At 44.0% G+C, this 19,918-nt stretch overlaps 1 protein-coding gene across 1 annotated transcript in view; it reads left to right on the forward strand.

The window, feature by feature from the left end:
* Positions 1 to 19,305, forward strand: part of elp3 (elongator acetyltransferase complex subunit 3) — a 29,459-nt gene extending 10,154 nt beyond the window's left edge. Inside the window, exons 8-15 of the mRNA XM_022207877.2 lie at positions 4,700 to 4,861; positions 5,141 to 5,267; positions 14,409 to 14,602; positions 14,896 to 14,986; positions 16,393 to 16,458; positions 16,549 to 16,776; positions 16,894 to 16,975; positions 18,541 to 19,305. Coding sequence (XP_022063569.1) covers positions 4,700 to 4,861; positions 5,141 to 5,267; positions 14,409 to 14,602; positions 14,896 to 14,986; positions 16,393 to 16,458; positions 16,549 to 16,776; positions 16,894 to 16,975; positions 18,541 to 18,632 — 1,042 coding nt within the window. The 3' untranslated portion in view covers positions 18,633 to 19,305. The remainder of the gene's footprint in view (positions 1 to 4,699; positions 4,862 to 5,140; positions 5,268 to 14,408; positions 14,603 to 14,895; positions 14,987 to 16,392; positions 16,459 to 16,548; positions 16,777 to 16,893; positions 16,976 to 18,540) is intronic.
* The last annotated feature ends 613 nt before the right edge of the window (positions 19,306 to 19,918 follow it).

Consider the following 19,918-nt stretch of genomic DNA (forward strand, 5'->3'; position numbering starts at 1 on the left):
GCTTTTCTACATTCAATCCTGGTCAATTTAAATTGGCTTTTTGTGAGGAATGTACATAAAAACACTCTTTCATGTCAAACTGGAAACTGATTTCTACCAAGTAATGTGGATTAGATGAAAATATAAAACAAGTGGCTGCAGAAATATTTAAAGCCTTCAGTCAGTGTTTAGTGGATTCATGTTTACGGCATTGAGTCTAAATCAGCCTCACACATCAGGACGCTTTTATTCTTTACAATACCTCCTGGTCTCTGTCAGGTTGCTCAGGGATCATCAGGAAATGACCTTTTTCTAAGTCCAGCAGCTAATCCTCGGATGAATTCACGTCTGACTCGGTCATCTTGTAGCTTTGTCCATGTGCTTCAGGTCATCGTCTGGCTGGAACGCAAACCTTCTCCCCAGTTCTCTTGCAGACTGCATCAGAATGTCCTTCAGGATTTGCTCATGATGCTGCCGCCGCCGTGCTTCACTGTGGGAATGGTGTGTTTGTGATGATGTATGCCAAACATAACGTCTAATCTCAGGGCAGCCAAAGATCTTAATGTTGTTCTCCTCAGACCAGAGAACCTTCTTCTAGGTGACTTCAGTCTCCACATGTCTTCTGGTGAAGTCTGGTGGAGATTTAATGTGAGCTTCTTTCAACAGCGGCTTCCTGTTTGTCAGAAATCTATGAAGAGCACAAAACAGTGACTGAATGTTCAGTCTCTGCCCTCTCTAGTAACTCCTTCAGAGGAGTCATAGAGTCTTGGTGGCCTCCCTCTCTAGTCTCTTTCTCCTTCAGAGGAGTCATAGAGTCTTGGTGGCCTCCATCACTAGTCTCTTTCTCCTTCAGAGGAGTCATAGAGTCTTGGTGGCCTCCCTCTCTGGTCTCTTTCTCCTTCAGAGGAGTCATAGAGTCTTGGTGGCCTCCATCACTAGTCTCCTTCTCCTTCAGAGGAGTCATAGAGTCTTGGTGGCCTCCATCACTAGTCTCTTTCTCCTTCAGAGGAGTCATAGAGTCTTGGTGGCCTCCCTCTCTAGTCTCCTTCTCCTTCAGAGGAGTCATAGAGTCTTGGTGGCCTCCATCACTAGTCTCCTTCTCCTTCAGAGGAGTCATAGAGTCTTGGTGGCCTCCATCACTAGTCTCCTTCTCCTTCAGAGGAGTCATAGAGTCTTGGTGGCCTCCATCACTAGTCTCTTTCTCCTTTAGAGGAGTCATAGAAGTCTTGGTGGCCTCCCTCTCTGGTCTCTTTCTCCTTCAGAGGAGTCATAGAGTCTTGGTGGCCTCCATCACTAGTCTCCTTCTCCTTCAGAGGAGTCATAGAGTCTTGGTGGCCTCCATCACTAGTCTCCTTCTCCTTCAGAGGAGTCATAGAGTCTTGGTGGCCTCCATCACTAGTCTCTTTCTCCTTCAGAGGAGTCATAGAAGTCTTGGTGGCCTCCCTCTCTAGTCTCCTTCTCCTTCAGAGGAGTCATAGAGTCTTGGTGGTCTCCCTCTCTGGTCTCTTTCTCCTTCAGAGGAGTCATAGAGTCTTGGTGGCCTCCCTCTCTAGTCTCTTTCTCCTTCAGAGGAGTCATAGAGTCTTGGTGGCCTCCATCACTAGTCTCTTTCTCCTTCAGAGGAGTCATAGGAGTCTTGGTGGCCTCCCTCTCTAGTCTCCTTCTCCTTCAGAGGAGTCATAGAGTCTTGGTGGCCTCCATCACTAGTCTCCTTCTCCTTCAGAGGAGTCATAGAGTCTTGGTGGCCTCCATCACTAGTCTCCTTCTCCTTCAGAGGAGTCATAGAGTCTTGGTGGCCTCCATCACTAGTCTCTTTCTCCTTCAGAGGAGTCATAGAAGTCTTGGTGGCCTCCCTCTCTAGTCTCCTTCTCCTTCAGAGGAGTCATAGTCTTGGTGGCCTCCATCACTAGCTTGTGCTATTCTTTCCTTTTCTTAATGATGGATTTAAATGTACTTCTAGTGATAATGAGTCACATGAAAATAAATCCTACATCAAATTCCCTGACTTTTTATGGTTTGTGAAGCAGGAAGCGGCTGTTTTGGCTATAGAAGGCCTTTATCCTAGCCTCAGTTTGTGATTTCTGTGATGAGTGTTTGTGTATCTCAGCTTCTCACCATGTGCTCCTGATCTGATCTGATCACAGCAGCGAGACACCTCCAGATAATCGCCTGCGATAATAGACTTTTTATTGATTCATCTCGCTCAATCTGATCATCCTCTCTGGAGCATAAACTCTTGTAATTGGTGTAAATCAGCGAGCAGACTGTAAAAGATGAGCATTTATTGCCAGCAGATACAGAATCAGAGGGAATATGAGGCGGCATGAGGAGAGCTAATGGTCATTGGAGCAGCTGGAGTGGAGAGAACGGCAGCTGGAGAGTGTTCTGAGACGACGTGTGTTCTTCGGTCACTGCTATTGTTTTGTGTAAGTTTGGAAGTAGCTCCAGAGTCAGGCTCGATATAAGCGGTGTCTGTCTGGAGATTACATTTAGAGAAGATGAGGGGACATACAGTCACATCCTACACCTGAATGCTCCTTCAGATGCTCTGTTGGTTTTTATATCAGCGCTGGTTTCATGAGCCTGAGTCATATGATACGCAGTAAACCAGTAAGAACTTTAGGTTAGTGGTCTGGGGTTAATAATCGAACTGTAAAACGCACATTTTTAAATATTTCACTCAAACGAGGGAGGAATTTTATATATAGATAGACCGATCAGCCATTAAAACCACTGACAGCTGAAGTGAATATCATCAATTATCTCCTGTCAGTTAACGGGAAATATTAGGCAGGAGGTGACAGCCAGCTGAAGTTCACGTATGGAAGCAGGAGAACTGATCAGAGTGAGGATTTAATGAGGAGCAGACTGTGATGGTGAGATGTCTGGGTCAGGACATCTTCTAGAGCAGCAGGTTCTGTAGGAGGCTGTTCCAACTAAAGTGGTCCAAGGAAGGACAAGTGGTTATCTGGTGACAGGGTCAAGGGCTTCTACTGATGTGTGATCTCACAGAAGATCTGCTGAGAACCTTAATGCTGCTATTCCAGAGAGATGTCAGACATTTAGCTGCTCATGGAGGCTGGTCAGTGTCCATCCTGACCCTGTCCTCCACTCACAGACCTGCAGTGGACACTTCAGGGTCACAATTGAATCCTGTTTTGATGAATGTTTTTCATCGTTACCTGGGGAGGAGATGGCAGTGAAGAAGCTCTGAGAATGTTCTGCTGACAGGCTTTGGGTCCTGGCATTCGTGTGGATGTTAGTTTGAGGCCTAAACACACATTACTATTCATCAGGAATAGTGTCACCGTCCAAAAGACTTCCTGTTTCCAGTTGGTGGTTGTTTTTTGTCTTCATAAATGTGTGACTTTATCTGATCATTAAAACTATTTAGAAACACCATAAATATGATGTCCAGAAAGGTAAAAGTACACCTTTAAAAGCTGATGTGTGGCTTAGAGCCTAACACTGTTTTACAACATTCATTTGGTGTAATATGGAACAAGTGAAGGTTTAATTAGTGTGGGATTGTGGGTAATGCAGTACGGCTGCAGAAGAAAAGACGTCCTAAAAAACCAAACTGTTCTGCACAGTCTGAGAGGCGACACGTTACTGTGACTTACAGGTTTAATCTAGTTTCATATTTGTTGTCATTATTTGTTGGAGTGTGTTGTACGGGTGGTTTAATCCAGCGTTAGCTAGCTAGCATGTGGGACCCGTCTAATGACAGAAACTAGAGTCTTGGAATCCGTCTAATTAGAGACACGTTTGTGAAACTTTGTGTGCTTCTGAAATGTTTGTATTATAATAATAATAATAGCTTTATTTGTACAGCACCATTTAGAAGAACGTTCACAAAGTGCTCTGACAGGTAGAACACAGTAATGAAAGAGAAGTTCACAGGAAGGCCAGTCTCTGAGAGTGGGTGGTCTTTATTTTCATAATTTTCATGATGTCGGCTGACCAAAGAACAGATAACGTTAAAATCCGTCTGTATGACGCGTGGCCTTCGTTAAATCAGACCAGAGTAGCTGCAGATAGTCTGAGGAACGCGACAAACAGTTCCAAGTGTTCACATGGCTTTCAGACTTCCCAGATCTCTCATTTAATGTTCTTAAGAAAACAGTTATTTTTTCCACCAAAAAATGTTCCAGAATTTCACAAAAATGTTGAAAATGTGGATGTGGGAAGTTTCCCTGTGAAAGCATATTTTTTCCCACATGTTCAAACTTTACAGCGGTTCAAACCCGCAGGACGACACGGGGGTTAAAATGCTTTAAACGGATGCTGAGGGAAGCTGCAGTCTGATCACTTATTTATGTTTCAGCCCTATAGGAAACACCTTTCACTGTAAACGCTGCAAAAAATCAGCTCCAGGTATTATGAGATGACGCAAACAACGCATCTTAATGTCTCATTTAACATCTTATGCATTGCAAGCGTTTTTTCCCCTTCATCTTTTTTCTCCGTTGCATTAGTGTGTCCTTATTTGTGAGGTTGGTGTTAAATGTGTGGATAACGAGCCGTGGAAACTCACAGCTCGTGAACTGATGCTGCTAAATGATCCCAGTAATACGTTACATTCACACACAGCCTTCTAACATTCAGTCTCAGGGAGTTAACAGTAGAATTAAGAAGGCATTATTATATCAGAGCAAAAAACAGACTTCATTACACCATAAAAATGTGTCATGAGCAGAAGTGCGTGTTGTCCCTGCAGGTATTCGGAGCGCAGTAACACCAAATGTGTGGGGATCACCATAGAGACGCGACCCGACTACTGCCTGAAGAGACACCTCAGCGACATGCTGGGCTACGGCTGCACCCGGCTGGAGATTGGAGTCCAGAGTGTTTATGAAGATGTGGCCCGGGACACCAACAGGTCAGCAGGTCCAGCTAGATGACAAATTAAAGGAAAAACCTGTCTGGGGCTCTGTTTCTCTGTGGAGGTCAGCCCTCTCCATCACCGCCATCAGACATCTAGTTAGAATATCTTTTAGAAAAGCGTGGTAGAGCTCCAGAGACGCAGAGAATCAGCTGCGTTATGTGGGAGTTTCCATTATATTATACATTAGAAAAAGCCTTTACAACATGATGGTGTGTGAATGAAGAGCTTTCTAGTTTTATGATCTGTGTTTTTGTACATGTATGTTCTGTCCAGAGGCCACACGGTTCGAGCCGTGTGTGAATCTTTCCACCTGGCGAAGGACGCTGGATTCAAAGTGGTCGCCCACATGATGCCAGACCTGCCCAACGTGGGCATGGAGAGGGACGTGGAGCAGTTCATCGTAAGCAGTTTTATGGCTTATAGCCCATTCTGCCCTCAGATTTAAAATAAAAATTAATTACATGTTAGGAAGACTTGTTGTTGGTGTTAACACTGAGTATAACAAAGGGTCAGCGTTCAGAGGTACAAGGGCTGATCAGAAAGTTCCAGCACCGTTTGTGGTCCCTGTGAGCAGAATGCATGACGGTCACACAAGTACAACATGTCAGACGTGTTCCTGTGGTCGGTGCACATTTCCTTCATCGTTCTCAAACTGTAGCAGAGAAGAAAGCTTTCAGTGTCAGTCAGCAGCTGGAACCATCCAACCTGCATGTTTGTTTTTTTAATTCTTTATTAACCAGTTCTAACCATTTTTAGTGATGCTACAGTTCACATGTGCCAGTCCAGTTTTCCCATTAAAAACTAAATAAAATGAAATAATGAACATCTTTAGGAACATCAGGGAGTGACCGTTATATTCTCCATAAAACTCAAAATTAAATCGTGCTTTTTAATTTTTATATACGGAATCCATGTTTCTGGTTCATAAACGCTGTCATCTGTTCCATTTTATAGATATCCAGTGTTATAACATCCTGCGATAAGCATTTCTGAGTTGTAGATTTCTCACTTGCAACCAACAAAACACTTAATAAATATCCATCCTTCTTTCTCCATTCCTGTGGTAAACATCCAGTTTTTATTGCAAAAGGAATTAGAGACACAGCAGTTCAGATGTTGTCGAAGTCTGGACGAGGTGCATCAGGTCTTCAACATCACATGTTTGTGCAGCAGGAACTCTTCCTCAGGCTTCAATGTCAAGGCAGAGTTCTACTGTAATGTCCTGTTGAATATTAGCTGTTAATGACCTGAACTGTTGCATGATGGGATGTAGGCTCGAAGCACACCCATCCTCTCCATCCAGGACACTCAGACTCTTTGCGACTCTTTCCTTCCTTTGCCTCAAAATGACTTTCAGATGGAATTGTCCCCATTTTGACCCAGTTTAGGAGATTCAGTGCTCGTCATGTTTACATAAATGGACTTCCAGGGAACGTTACGAGGAGCAGGAGCACTAGAAGCAGAGTGTTGCTGCCCAAGGTGGCCTAATTTAAATCAAGTTTTTAATTTTTACGTCTCTGAACTTTTTGATCACCGCTGTTTTCTGGATTGTGACGTCTTGGTTTGATTTTGGAGAAAGCAGAGGAGATGACAGAGGTTTGTGGCAAACAGATCAGACTGCATCCTCAATAATTCCTCTTGTTCACAGACATGTTAGGTTTTGAGCTGATCAGAGGGTCGCTTGGTGGGACCAGCTGTCAGTCACTTCTTTCTGCTGCAGGCTGCTATGGAAATGTGGCTTTGTTGTAGCATATAAAGGAAACACTGCAGAGATGTGCTGTAGCTTTTCCCCACTTTCAATGACATAAATAACATCTTCTATATTATTTCTAATATAGTTCTGACTTTTCGAAAATAGAAAATGCATTTACTGATACGTAAGGAACATAATGTGTTACAAAAGCCGACTAAAGACGACAGTAAGGTTATGCGTCAAGTCGATCGTTAGGTTTATTGTTTGTGACAGTAGTAATAATACCTTCTTAATGCGTCACCACTACTTTCCTCCCAGTGGTAGAGTAACTCGTAGTTGGTACACGTCCTAAAATAGCACCGGAAAAGCTGAGGCGGTTGTTCACAGCGATGTGACTGGGTGAAGATGTCAGATGTCTGTCTCTGATTGGAAGCACAGCTATGATATGAACCAGCTCCTTCCCAACACGCCTGACTGTAGGATGTAAATGAAGATTCCGTTTGAAGCTGTGTGAAATTTCAGCTCGTTATTTTATTTTCACAATCAGAAAACAGAAATCAGATGATTAGAAACACAAAGTGGAGGAGAACAGATAATAATAAACATTGTGTTGCAGGTGAGAGTTCACAGAAACAACAGTCATACTGATAGCTGAGCAAACTGTTTGTGCTTCTTTAACTTTGGTATCTGATTACTGGGAGGACAGTGACTTGCAGGGTTTACCAGAAGTTTTCAGTCCTGTAGAGGTGAAAAGGTTTAGAACCTCATTATTCCCTGTAATGAGCAACGATTTGAACAAAAGACAGCAGAAACAGTTCAGTTCAGCATTCAGATGTGATGGAGAAACAGCTTTATTTCTACTTGGAAGTTAAAGATTAAACAGTTTCTGGAAACGTTTTTCATCTCTGACTTCTTGTTAATAATGTGGACAGGTGAACATCTAGATGTCTTGAATCAGCCAGTCTATACTTCTCTCAGTAAACTATAACAACAACTGAACATGTTTTCAGAGGTGTTTGCAAATCTATTAAAATATGCAAATTGGAATCTCTCTTTTACATACATTTAAGTCTTCAGACTCTTAGTTTAGTACCTGCTACACGTTCATTTGGGCGGGCTCCATTGGGTTGGACAGGAAGTGTTGTTGAACCACCATCTTCTTCATCTGGGCTTTGGCTGAAGCACTAAGGACAGTTAGAGACTCGTTATAAAGTCCCTCCAGTGTTCTCTTTGTTGTTGCCTCATGCCATTGTGGTGCTGAAAAGTGTTAGTCGCTCCAGTCTCGAAGTCTAAACATAGCCTGCTTCAATATACCCTGGCCAGCTAGCCGAGGGTAGTGAGGATCCCTCACAGTGCTCAAACAACTTCAAAAAAGGTTTCAACCTTGGCACATAAAATGATGAAGCCTACTGGACACCACCAAGGCAGACAAACCAGAAAGATGAGCTGCACTGGTGGCAAAGGAAGTGTTGTAAGAATGTCTGACAGCCAACTGCCAGAACGGCGGCTGGACTGTGAACTGTCCCAGGGCAAATGGACAGTCAGGGGACTGAAGAAGGGATTCAAGGATTGCCTCAAAGTGTCCCTCAAAGACCTGGACATCAACCCCGATACATGGGAAACGCTTGATGGGACCGTCCAACTTGGCAAAGCTGATGGACTGCAGAGACTCAGAGAAACCTCTACCTCCACAGCAGCACCACATGTCCTACATGTGGACCAGCCTTCAGGGCACGGATTGACTTCCCCAACCATCTTCAGATCCATAATCACCGATCTTCATACAGACGTTGAAGTCATGGCCTTCTTCAATATCGAAGGGCGAACATCATCGACCAAAGAAACCAAAATGCACCTGACTGTGATTTGGAGTGGATACTTTAATCATTTTAATGAATGCGTAACATCTCTAAAGAACAAATCATCTAGGTCCGATGGTCTCTGGAGGATGGAGTCCAGGTGTTAGTAGGTGTAGCCCCTTCGTCCCATTTCATGGAACTGCTAACCCACGTCCTGATCTCTATATCCTCCTTAATCCATCGTTTGTATTTGTTAGCCTCAGATGTGATGACCCTCGTAGGGTAACTGGTGATCGGCCTGACAGATTCTGACAGATTCTGACAGATTCTTACAGATTCTGACAGATTCTTACAGATTCTTACAGATCTGTCAGGCCGATCACCTGATAAAAACAACACGTCATCACACTTCAGATGATGCTCTGAGGAAGACCGTAGACGTGGTTGAAACATGTCAGGAGGGTAGAAACCATCTTTTTCTTATCTAGTTGTCAGTCAGAAAGTAATGCTATTCTAAAGAGTGTGAAGATGGCTGAATAGATTCTGAGTGAGATGATGTAGTGATAAAGGCATGTAGGACACTTTCAGCCTTCTGAGCTTCAGAAAGTCTTTGTGATTTAAGTTGTGGAGAAGCGTTTGTGTCTTCCCACAGGTCTGTTGTATTACCTGGGTGTGTGTGTGTTTTCTGTGACGGTGTGTCTGACGGTAATATGGAGGGCAGCAGCAGGTCGGCACTATGACGGGAAGCAGATTAAATGTGTATTTGGCCCTCACCGTTGCTCCCTTTTCTTTTCCTGTAGCGTTTCCTCTGTCACTTGTCCTCTCTGCAGACTTAATTTCTTTGGTTCTGCTGTCTTCTTTCTCACAGTCTACAATCTCAATATTGTCTCTCTGCTGTCTCCTCCTTCGCCTTTGTTCCCTCATACTTTTCTCCCCTCTCTATTATCTCTCACTTCATCCTTTTCTTCTCGCTGGTCGTAACTTTTCACTTGATGCTCCTCGCTGTCATCTCCCTCCCAGCTCTGTCCTCTTCTAATCACACCGCCTCCCTCCATCTCCTCTCTTATCACACTGACACTTAGATTATACTACTTGTGTGTGACTCCCCTTTGCTCCTCGTCATCATATCTAATCTTCCATGACACACTTCCTGCTGGTGGGTGGAGGGGAAATATGCAGGTTCTTAAACATTTTCACCCCAGGAACCAAACGAAGCGTCTCATGATTTCTTCCTGGAATCCATAAAAGTCATCCCTTATACAGGAAACATCGAGAAATATTCAGTTTGAAAGGCAGGTGGTGTGAGAAGTGGAAAATATCAGGAAAAGGATAAAGGAGATAGAGAAGACATGAGGGCAGAGGCTGACATTTGGGCATCAAAATGTTGTGACAGAGTTATATTCTTGTTGAAAAGTGTGCCCGCCTCATTTAGAAGTACCTGCAGAATACTACTGTGGAGCATTTTATAGGAAATATAAATAATGCAATTAGCGAAGCCTTTCAGTGCCATGTCGGTCTCTGTTTTAAAATGTATATTGATGAAGTGGAGTCCAGTTCACTCATCATGGGCCAGAGTCTTAAAACTTGACCATGTTCAAATGTTAAAGATCTTCAAAAATCACCAGGAGAAGTTAGCATTCAGAAGCAGCAACAAAAAACCCAGGAGTAGTTCCTAACGCCCCAAGAAAAACCAGAGGCACTGAGCTGTGCTTCGTCTTTATGCTGTGAGAGTTGGTCATTGTTCCACGCCTACAGGGTTTGTGATAGGAGGGGCAGTTTTAACACCATCATACTTTTCTAAATCTACTGGTCAGATCTTGTCACTAAGATATCTGATTTCATTGACTACGTTTATATGCAGTCAATAACCCTTTCTTAACCGGAATATTAGCAATAACCCGGTTGCGTACGGCCATGTGAACACCCACAAAAACCCGAATATGCTCATATTCCAGTTTTTATAAACCCGAATAAGACCCCTGGGTTACTCCTTTTCTACCCCGAGTATCTCGTCATATAAACACTCATTGGAATGTCCCCATAGAAAGAAACATTAATTTGTGTTCTGCGCATGTTTGGAAAGGAATCTTGGTCTTTTGAGTACGGTTGAGTACTGTTGTTGTTTCTGTCTTTGGGTACAGGAAGAAGAAATGGAAATGATGCAATGTGCGTCATGACGTTGTCTGTGCATCCCGGTTTGGATGGGAATATCCCAAATGATTACGCTGATCATGTAAACAGGAGTAACTGTCTGTTTAGGCACGTAAACGGATTATTCCAGATGTTTCAGAAAAGGGAATATTGACCTTAATCCGAATATTGATGGCGTATAAACGTAGTCAGTGTTAGGTTACACTTTACAGAGGACGTCAGGTTATCATTAGGTCATGATTCACAGAGAACATGCCCAGACATGTTCAGACTCTGCTTCCCATCTTACCCTCATTATTTTGTAGTATGTGTGGTCATGATTCCAATATATGTTGAAAGTTAGAATATCTTAAGTATACACCATTATGTAGTGAGCACTCCACATCTCATCTACTAGAAAGCATCAAAGCTACAGATTATACCTCCTGATCTCTCATCAGCCATCCTTACAGTTTCTAGACTTTCTTTTCCTTCACATACGTTCAGTACAGTAAAGCATCAGTGGCTATCAGAATATCCAACATTAAGTACTTCACACACATCTACTGCTCATCAGTTCAAACAGCATTGGCCAGGATTACACTTTCAGCACATCTTACTCAAAGAACGTTACACTACAATGTGAGTTTTAAAGTTCTAGAATGTGGCGCTGTTCCCCTGCTGGCACGTTGGTAGCAAAACTTTTTACCAGCAATGACTGCTCTGTGGAGGAAAAACCCAGCAAGCTTCCAAAATAAGTTTCTGCTGCTCCGGATAAAACGGACGCTCTGTGTTCAGAGGAAGGATTACAGTCTAAAAAATAAAGCGATTGACAAAAGAGAAGTCCAAAACAATGGCTGTACAGATGCATTTTAACCAAGGAAATGCATTCAACGTGGTGCACAGGGTTTACGAAAGAACTTTAGTTTGTTTCCGAGAAACTTTAGCAAACCTTCAACAAAGGACATTAAGCTAAAACGGCCTAACTCGCATTCTGTGTGCACCAAGTCACAAGTCTTGGAGAGATCTGCTCGTGTCCACGTCCCTAAATAAAGGAGGTCCTCGTCTTACATCAGAGTTCTGTTCCTACGGTGTGATGTCAGTCAGAACTCTGGTGAAAATGTAAACAAAGCCGTTCCTGCATCACGATATTGATCAGTTTACATGTTTATACAACTACAGCAACACAAACAGTCATTAGCTCACACTGAAACAACTCGGTAGGAAAATACCAAAGAAAATGTAAACCGTGAGTCTGACTGATGCTGGGAGCCATGATGAAGTTAGTGAATATAGAATAATCCAATGTGGAGGCAAATGGAAACAAAACCATCTAATAGCTCCATGTGACGATCGTACTTACAGTATTCATCCACTCTGCTCGTGAACTAGTTCCACTGAACCAGATCCAACGTAACGATGAAACGGCGTATGTTAAACCAAGGACCGGCCTCTAATCAGTTCTGATGAAACAGTGAAACGATTTAAGTCGAGGACATCGTAAACCGAGGACCTGCTGTGTGTGCTTCTTTGGTAATAAACCAACAATAGTCATAATAAGACGCAACAGCACTTCTTTGCAGCTGATATTTTGACTCGTTACAGTCTGGAAAGGTCATTTATGTTGGTGATGGCTGCATTCCACTCACAGGAAGTCCAGTTATTGTGTACACAGGTCTGTTATCAAGGCTTACTGGGACTCTAATGAGCTTATTAATCCCCGCTGTACCAAGTCAAACCGTCTGTTGATAGAATTCCTTAAACTGACTACACGGTGCACATCTAGTATCGGTTGCCAAAGTTTGGTAAAATCTGCTTACTGTCTTTTGGTTTCCTGTCTATGAGAGCTAGGTGACCTAAAAGACTATACCTGACTGATAGACTGTCCAGGTTGTTGAGCTGCAGTGGGTAATCAATCAATCAATCAATCGATCAACAGAAAATCAGCTTAATAATCAATGCTTCATTTTCCAAGAAAATCAGTCTAAAATCTGCTGCTTCCAGCTTCTCTGATGTGATCTCAAAGACACCAGATGAAGAGAATTATCCCTGGTTTCTGCTGCTTTCTTAGCATCTTTCAGTGCGTCAGTTCAGTTTTATGACTGCAGCTTCATGCTTTGGTTCCATCATCATTCTCATCTGTGCAGTTTCACGTACAGCTGTGAAAAACCCATTCAGAACCAAACCACTCAGTTAGCAGCTAGCTGTCAAGCTGTGGAGCACTTAGCAGCAGATATTTCCCCCAGGAGTCCAATCCGATGTCTGGTAGATGTTTGCTGAATTGCTAACACTTCATTTAATGGAAGGTTGAGGAGGTTTCATTAGTTGTAATCAAAAGTCATTTATTGTCAGAGTCAAAATGTTTAACGGCCCGATGTAAAGGTTTTATTGTAGTGTTATTGTCAGAAATGTAAGTCGGTAAAGGGCAGTAAAATGGAAGCAGCATGTATGTAAACTGCATCTGTTATCATCTCATATTATCGAGTAATTCCAGAAATAATCCTTCAGATGCATACACGACCTGTCATTCGGTGGTTTTTATTTTATAATTTTCTACATTGTAGACATCAAAACTATAAAGGAACACGTGGAATTATGTTGTACACAAAAAAGTGTTAATGTTCAGTATTAGAACATCCTTTGTTCGTCCCACAAGGGGAAGTTTCATCGTGACAGTCAGAAAAATCAGAACACATCTGTAAGTTAAAGACGTAGATATAAAAGCTATATGTGCAGTTCATCTACAATAATACAAATAAATACAAAGACCTGGATGAGAATGTGTGTAAATCCACATATAGTAGTTTTAGTGGAAATAAAATAGCAGTTGAATGTTTTTTATCAATATCCAGCAAAATATCTGATGTTAATTTTAGCCTGAATTGCTCAGCCGGTCTTTGTGACCCTTAAATGGATTAGGCAGGGTAAAGATAATGGATATGTGTCCGATTTGATGGAAAATGAGAAGTAAACGCTGCTGATATGATGCAAACAGCAGCTGAGGTTGCAGAAGAGGGATGTTGAATGTGAATTAGCTGTTTGCTGCTGTTTGCCAGCTTCAGGAAGCACGGAGCTCTTTATGAATGAGCCTGTTTTCAGCTGTTATCTCACATATCCTGTATTCTGCTGCGATCCCACTCAGTCCTGATCGGAGGCCGGTTCAGGACCTGCAGAGGAACTGAGCGTCCTCCTAGAGCCCGTCCCGGTTGCCCTGATAATGAAATTCGATTACAACTTGCTGCTAGCCTGAGCTCCTCTCTGACTTATCTGCTGTTCCCAGGGAGGCGACTTTAACAGGTTCCTCTCCAGCAGCCAACAGCAGCTGTGATATCCACACCGGTAGCAGAGTCCCCAAACGCTCCCTGGACTCCTGTGTGTTCTGTGTGTGGTTGTGGAAGGCTTGCTGTTCGTCACGTCGGCTCCTCTCCTCCCTCCTTCGGTTTGCTGCAGGGCCGTGTGGGACGAGTCCTGCTGCGATTATGAGCTGTGACCAGAATGAGATTATGAGATACTGATAGTGCAGCCTATTTTGGAGAATGTTCCAGATCTTCACGGTCCTGATCATGATAGTGGGTGCAGGGGGGAGGAGGATGACTGGAAATTGCACTGATTCCCCTCACTGCACAGCCGCAGACAGCAGCATTTGTTTCCTTCAGCTGAATAACGGAGCTCTGTTCTGCTGTCCTCTGTCTGCTTCTGGGTTCAGGAGGCTTTCACTGAACACTGCAGAGAAGCCAAATGAATAAAAATGAACTCTGTCCATTCCTGTATCTGTAACACAAACATGACTCGGGGTAGAAGAGCTCAAACCAGAAAAGGTTCATTTAGAAATGCTTAAGTGGGTTAAATGGCTTTCAGAGGCCTAATGAGAAACTAACTGTACTTTAAACACTCTTTAATGTGTGACGTGTGTTTGCAGGAGTTCTTTGAGAATCCGGCGTTCAGGCCCGATGGTCTGAAGCTGTACCCGACGCTGGTGATCCGAGGGACCGGCCTGTACGAGCTGTGGAAGACGGGTCGGTACAAGAGCTACTCCCCGAGCGCCCTGGTGGACCTGGTGGCCCGGATTCTGGCGCTGGTGCCGCCCTGGACACGAGTGTACCGGGTGCAGAGGTGAGAGAATTAACAGTGACTGTAGGTTAAAGTCACTGAAAGTCGTTTGTATTCGTGACTTTATGAAGAACCGATCGATATCGTGATGAACGGACTCTGACGTACGACAGTAATGGCCTTACGTAGATCTGTAGGTGGAGGAGCTGCTGTACATCAGATAACTGCAGATATTAGGACACTTCTGTATTTCTGATGCAGTAAAGTGTAATTCCATGTGGTTTCCTCTGTCATACCTCCGTCTGAAGCTACTTAAACCTGTCAGTCCATCATTCCGTGTCTCCTGGTCTCATCAGGGACATCCCCATGCCGCTGGTGAGCTCTGGAGTGGAACATGGAAACCTGCGAGAGCTGGCGCTGGCCAGGATGAAGGACATGGGCACTGAGGTGAGACTCAGAGGCCTTTCATATTAACCTAGAAGACTCTGTGTCAGCTCATTCTGAGTCAGGAAGCTAATAGACTTTTCCAGCTGGGATCTGATCCAGCAGAAGGAGGCGTAGAGCTCAGGCTGCCAGCACACTGCTGACTGTCAGAATCATTCCTATAGTGCTATCACAGGGTAAGAGCACAGATTAGAAACCCTCTCAGGTGTAGTTGAGGACTGCTGGAGCACAGAATGGAGCTCCGTCCCGCCCACGTCCCTGCACATTTATTGAATTTATGTTTCAAAGCAGAAAATGGATTACAAGTTTAGCAGAAGTCCAGCCAGCCTGAAAACACGAAACAGAATGTGAAGACCCCTTACTGAGGTCCATCAGAGGAGACGTGTGGGGTAGAGATCCCCCAGAAGCTTCCATCAGAGCGCTGTTTGTCTACGGATAGACTGGAATACTGACAGGTTTTCTACTGACTTATGAAGCGTTTTCTTTTTTCCTCACTATGGGCTCATTTTTTTACTACAGTATGAAGTCCTGTACCTCCATGGAAACAACACAGCCATGACCAGAAGAGAGAGAACGTAGTGCAGTGTAAGACAGTTAAAGGGGGGGCATGGCTCACTGGGTAGAGTGGCCGTCTTGTAACTGGAAGGTTGTCGGTTTGATCCTCGGCCCGTCGTGCTCATGTCTAGGTGTCCCTGAGTAAGACACCAAACCCCTAACTGCTCCTGGTGGGTCATGGTTAGCGCCTTGCATGGCAGCTTCCACCATCAGTGGGTGAATGTGACGCATCATGTAAAGCGCTTTGGGTACCTTGCAGGTATAATAAAGCGCTGTATAAATACAGACCATTTACCAGTTAAAGGGTTAGAAATCATTTAAAAACTGTTGAATTTGTTTGATTTTTTTTATAATTGAAAATATCTGGGATCATCGTTTTTCCACACAGCCGTTACCAATGTTGGAGAAAAACGGTGAAATGTTACTGCTTTTTACTGCACTTCTAATTATTTTTCCTGCTTGTCTCCTGTCTGCAGTTCAGCTGAATAGTGTCTGCATGTCTGTCTGTTGTTCCAGCGGAGTCATTTTTACCGTCATAGTTGTGCCAGAGGTGTTAAAACATTAAAGATTTTCCACGTTTTTCAAAGCCAGCAGCAGATGTTGGGGTTCAGCAGGTTGAAAACTTTTCCAGCTGCTTCATAACTTTACGCAGCTTTTAGTCTTTTTTATGTTAGAAATGAATCAGATTTTGTCTGAGAGTTCTCTTCTTCCGTTACTTTGCTCATCCTTGAAACAGAAAGCGTTTAGAGTCGTCAGACCAGCTTCATTTGGACGATCACTGGTTACCATGGTAACGCCAGGTGTCCTTTAATACTGCAGCAGAAGCTCTTTAAACTTTTTTTGTGTCTTTTCAGTGTCGAGACGTGAGAACCAGAGAGGTGGGCATTCAGGAGATCCATCACAAAGTCAGACCTTACCAGGTAACATGAGCGTTTAGATCAATGAATGAAGGGTTGTCCCCTGTGATGAGCTGCTCTCAGATCCCCGTCCTCTAACCCTGGTGTGTGCAGGTGGAGCTGGTGAGGAGGGACTACGTGGCGAACGGCGGCTGGGAGACCTTCCTGTCCTACGAGGACCCGGAGCAGGACATCCTGATCGGCCTGCTCCGGCTGCGGCGCTGCTCTCCTCAGTCTTTCCGTCCGGAGCTCAAAGGAGGCGTCTCCATCGTCAGAGAGCTTCACGTCTACGGCAGCGTGGTCCCCGTCAGCAGCAGAGACCCCAGCAAGTTCCAGCATCAGGTAGCCACAGAAAACCCTCCAGCCGGGGGGACATTGCTTTTCTCCTGCGCTGTCAGAAATCTCTCCTGGAATGTGTTTCCTCTGGCAGACTGATGCACTGATTGTGTTTGTCTGCAGGGCTTTGGGATGATGCTGATGGAGGAGGCCGAGAGGATCTCCAGAGAGGAGCACGGATCAGACAAACTGGCCGTTATCTCAGGTGAGAAACCACTCCAGGATGTCATTTCTCCACGTCTCAGACATCTGGATGCAGCGTGTTGTTTTCTAAAAGAACGTGTCAGCACCAGAATATTCTAATCTGTGTCTCTATCTGTACATCTGCAAACACAATCATTCCGTTCCAGTCCCGGTCCACTTCAGTCACTAATAATATCTCTGTCTGTGTACAGAACACTCGTTTTGTTAATAATCCTAAAGAACCACGTCACTGGATGCGTCACTGTTTGTCTAATTCCTCCTTAAAGTGGAAAGACGTTCAGCGCTGCAGGCAGAAGATTACGTTTCACATGTGTTAGTCCATCTGCTGTACAGAGGACTGGAGGTGTGTTTTTACAAATCTATTATAAACTAGTTTTAATGCAAAATGGTTCCTGATTATTTAAGCCAGTGGCTGAACAGCGGTCCCTCGTCTACGGGGGGTTACGCTCCAGAGCGACAGACGGAAATCCACAAAGTAGCGACCATGTTTATGTTCTTATTCTATATATGAAAAGGCTTTATAAACCCCCCCTCACACCACAGAGCAGCACTATGCAGCCATCAGACGTCTTATGAAAGTGATTTAAAAGAAGATAGAGACTCTGCAGGTGGTTCCAAAGTGGAGGTTCTGATGGAGAACGCTTGGTCTGATTTAGAGTTAAAGTTTGGAACGAGCAGAAGGATCCACCTGAAGCTCTGAGGCTGCAGCAGGATCATAATGTATGTGACCAGGATGCTCATTAAAGCATGAAGATAGCATGCTGTAAGCTTCATGAAGAGGAGTTTAACAGACACATGGGTTCTACATGGCCTCCTGAAGAACACAGAGGAAAGTAAAACTTGATCAATACAATCAAAGCATTTTGGCTCCAAAACAGTAAACAGAGGAGAAAGATGCGTTCAGCATGGTGACACGTCTCTGGATCAGTCTGTAGAGGCTGTAAACATGGAAATATCTACAGAATGTGGAGCCTCTGCAGCAGGTCCTCGGTTTACGGCGTTTCATCAGAACTGGTTACATGGAACTAGTTGATGAGCAGAGCGGATGAATACGTCGTCACGCGGTGCTATCAGACGGCTTTGTTTCCATTCTCCAAAGTTCCAACTTACGGCAAAAATCGACTTAAATCGATCTGTAGGAACAGAATTCCAACATAAATCCATTTGTCCATTGGTCGGTGTTTCTGTTCCCAGTGTTTTATTCTGTCTAGTTTCACTTCCATGGAGACGCTTTCCTTTTCTTAAAGCATCAGAAGAGTCTGACTTACGCTGGGAGCCATAATGAAGGTAAAAAGTTAGTGAATGTAGCACAATCCAAGGTGGAGAACAACCAGAGAATGGAAACAAAGACGTCTGATAGGACCGTGTCACTACGTATTCATCCACTCTGCTCATCAAGTAGGTCCATGAAAGCAGTTCTGATGTAACGATGAAACGCCGTAAGTCGAGGACGCCGTAAACCGAGGACCTGCTGTAGTTGTTTTGAAGTGTTGGTAGCACCTGTTGATTCCTGTGTTTGAAGTCTTTGTTGTGCTGTTTTTCTGATCTGTGTCGTTCTGACTGCAGGTGTAGGAACCAGGAACTACTACAGGAAGATGGGCTATGAGCTGGAGGGACCCTACATGGTGAAGGACCTGTATGCTCCAGACATGGACTGAACCTCAGCATGGCTTCTTCTATTGATCAGAACAATGTTCCAGCTGTGTTGTAGTGAAGTGGAGATGATGGCTTCTGCTTTCTTCTAGTGCAGCTCCGTTCACCTAGAACTCACCTGGCTGCTGGCTTCCTTCCATAAGGAGACATCCAGAGGACGTACGGAACAACGTAGAGACCAAAATGCAGACATTCTTCGTCTCTGCAGAGACCTTTAAAGTTCTACACAAACGATCTAAAAAGTGCCTTCATGATGATCTTCTGTCTGAAAGCTGTTTGAATCCACCCAGATGTTCTGTGTCTGAAGAACCTGAAGGTGTCCCTCAGATCGTCGTCCTGCTCAGCATCAGGGTTTGAGTTCATCCTGTTTGTGTTCAGTTCAATAGGAACCATTAAGTGCAGCGTTCGTTCGTTAAAGCCTGGCGGTGGATGGATGAGCAGAGAACACGTCCTCGCTGGGCAGCCGTTCTATAATTCAGATTTATGGGGCAGGAAACAGAATATTAGTGTTACATAAACTGCTTTTTAAAGGCCTAACTTAATCCTGTTTCTTGTTTTTCTGTCATGCATTCTTGTGTTTGTGGTGAAATCCAGAGGTTTGATGGTTTTATTTTATATTTCTGTGCTGTGGGAGACGTTGTTCATGTTAATAAAAGCAGGAGGTCCTCCTGGAATGAATCCCTGAAGCTAAAGGTGTCTGTGTTCAGGGAAGCCCCATGGTTCCCTGGAGGACGTTCTGCTGCCTCATTAGATGGATTATCAGCGACCTGTTACTGGAAGAGCAGGTTTGTCATGTGAAAAATAGCAGCAATAAAGCAGAGCAGCTGATGGAGCTCTGGAGCAGCGCCGCCTCATTTCCTGGATGTCCTGATGATGCTGCTGCTGTCTGACACGTTAGGATTCCTCTGCACGCCTGCTGGCCTCTATCAGCTGTGGGATCTCCTCCTCTGATCTGCTCTGTGGAGGAGTTTGGGTTTAATCTTCGCTGCAACACGAGCAGAAGTGGAACGAGTTCTCTGAAACTGCTCTACTGAAGGCTACGGGTTTATTAAAGAAACACAGAAGAGAACAGAGATGTGTGTTGATGGTGCACTTATTTGACCGTTTAATCCCATTTCACACCCATTAAAGTGTAGAATAATGAAGAGAGAGTGTTTATAGGTTGTTTGTAATCTCAGTTTGATTCTTTAACCCTGCAAGACCCAAATATAGAAAAAAAGACCAAAAAAAAAATTATGTATATCTTATAAGAAAACAAGAAAAACCAACAAAACTAAACAGTTTCAATCTG

Source organism: Acanthochromis polyacanthus, chromosome 16, assembly GCF_021347895.1.
Source record: "Acanthochromis polyacanthus isolate Apoly-LR-REF ecotype Palm Island chromosome 16, KAUST_Apoly_ChrSc, whole genome shotgun sequence".
In the NCBI taxonomy this organism is placed as follows: domain Eukaryota; kingdom Metazoa; phylum Chordata; class Actinopteri; family Pomacentridae; genus Acanthochromis; species Acanthochromis polyacanthus.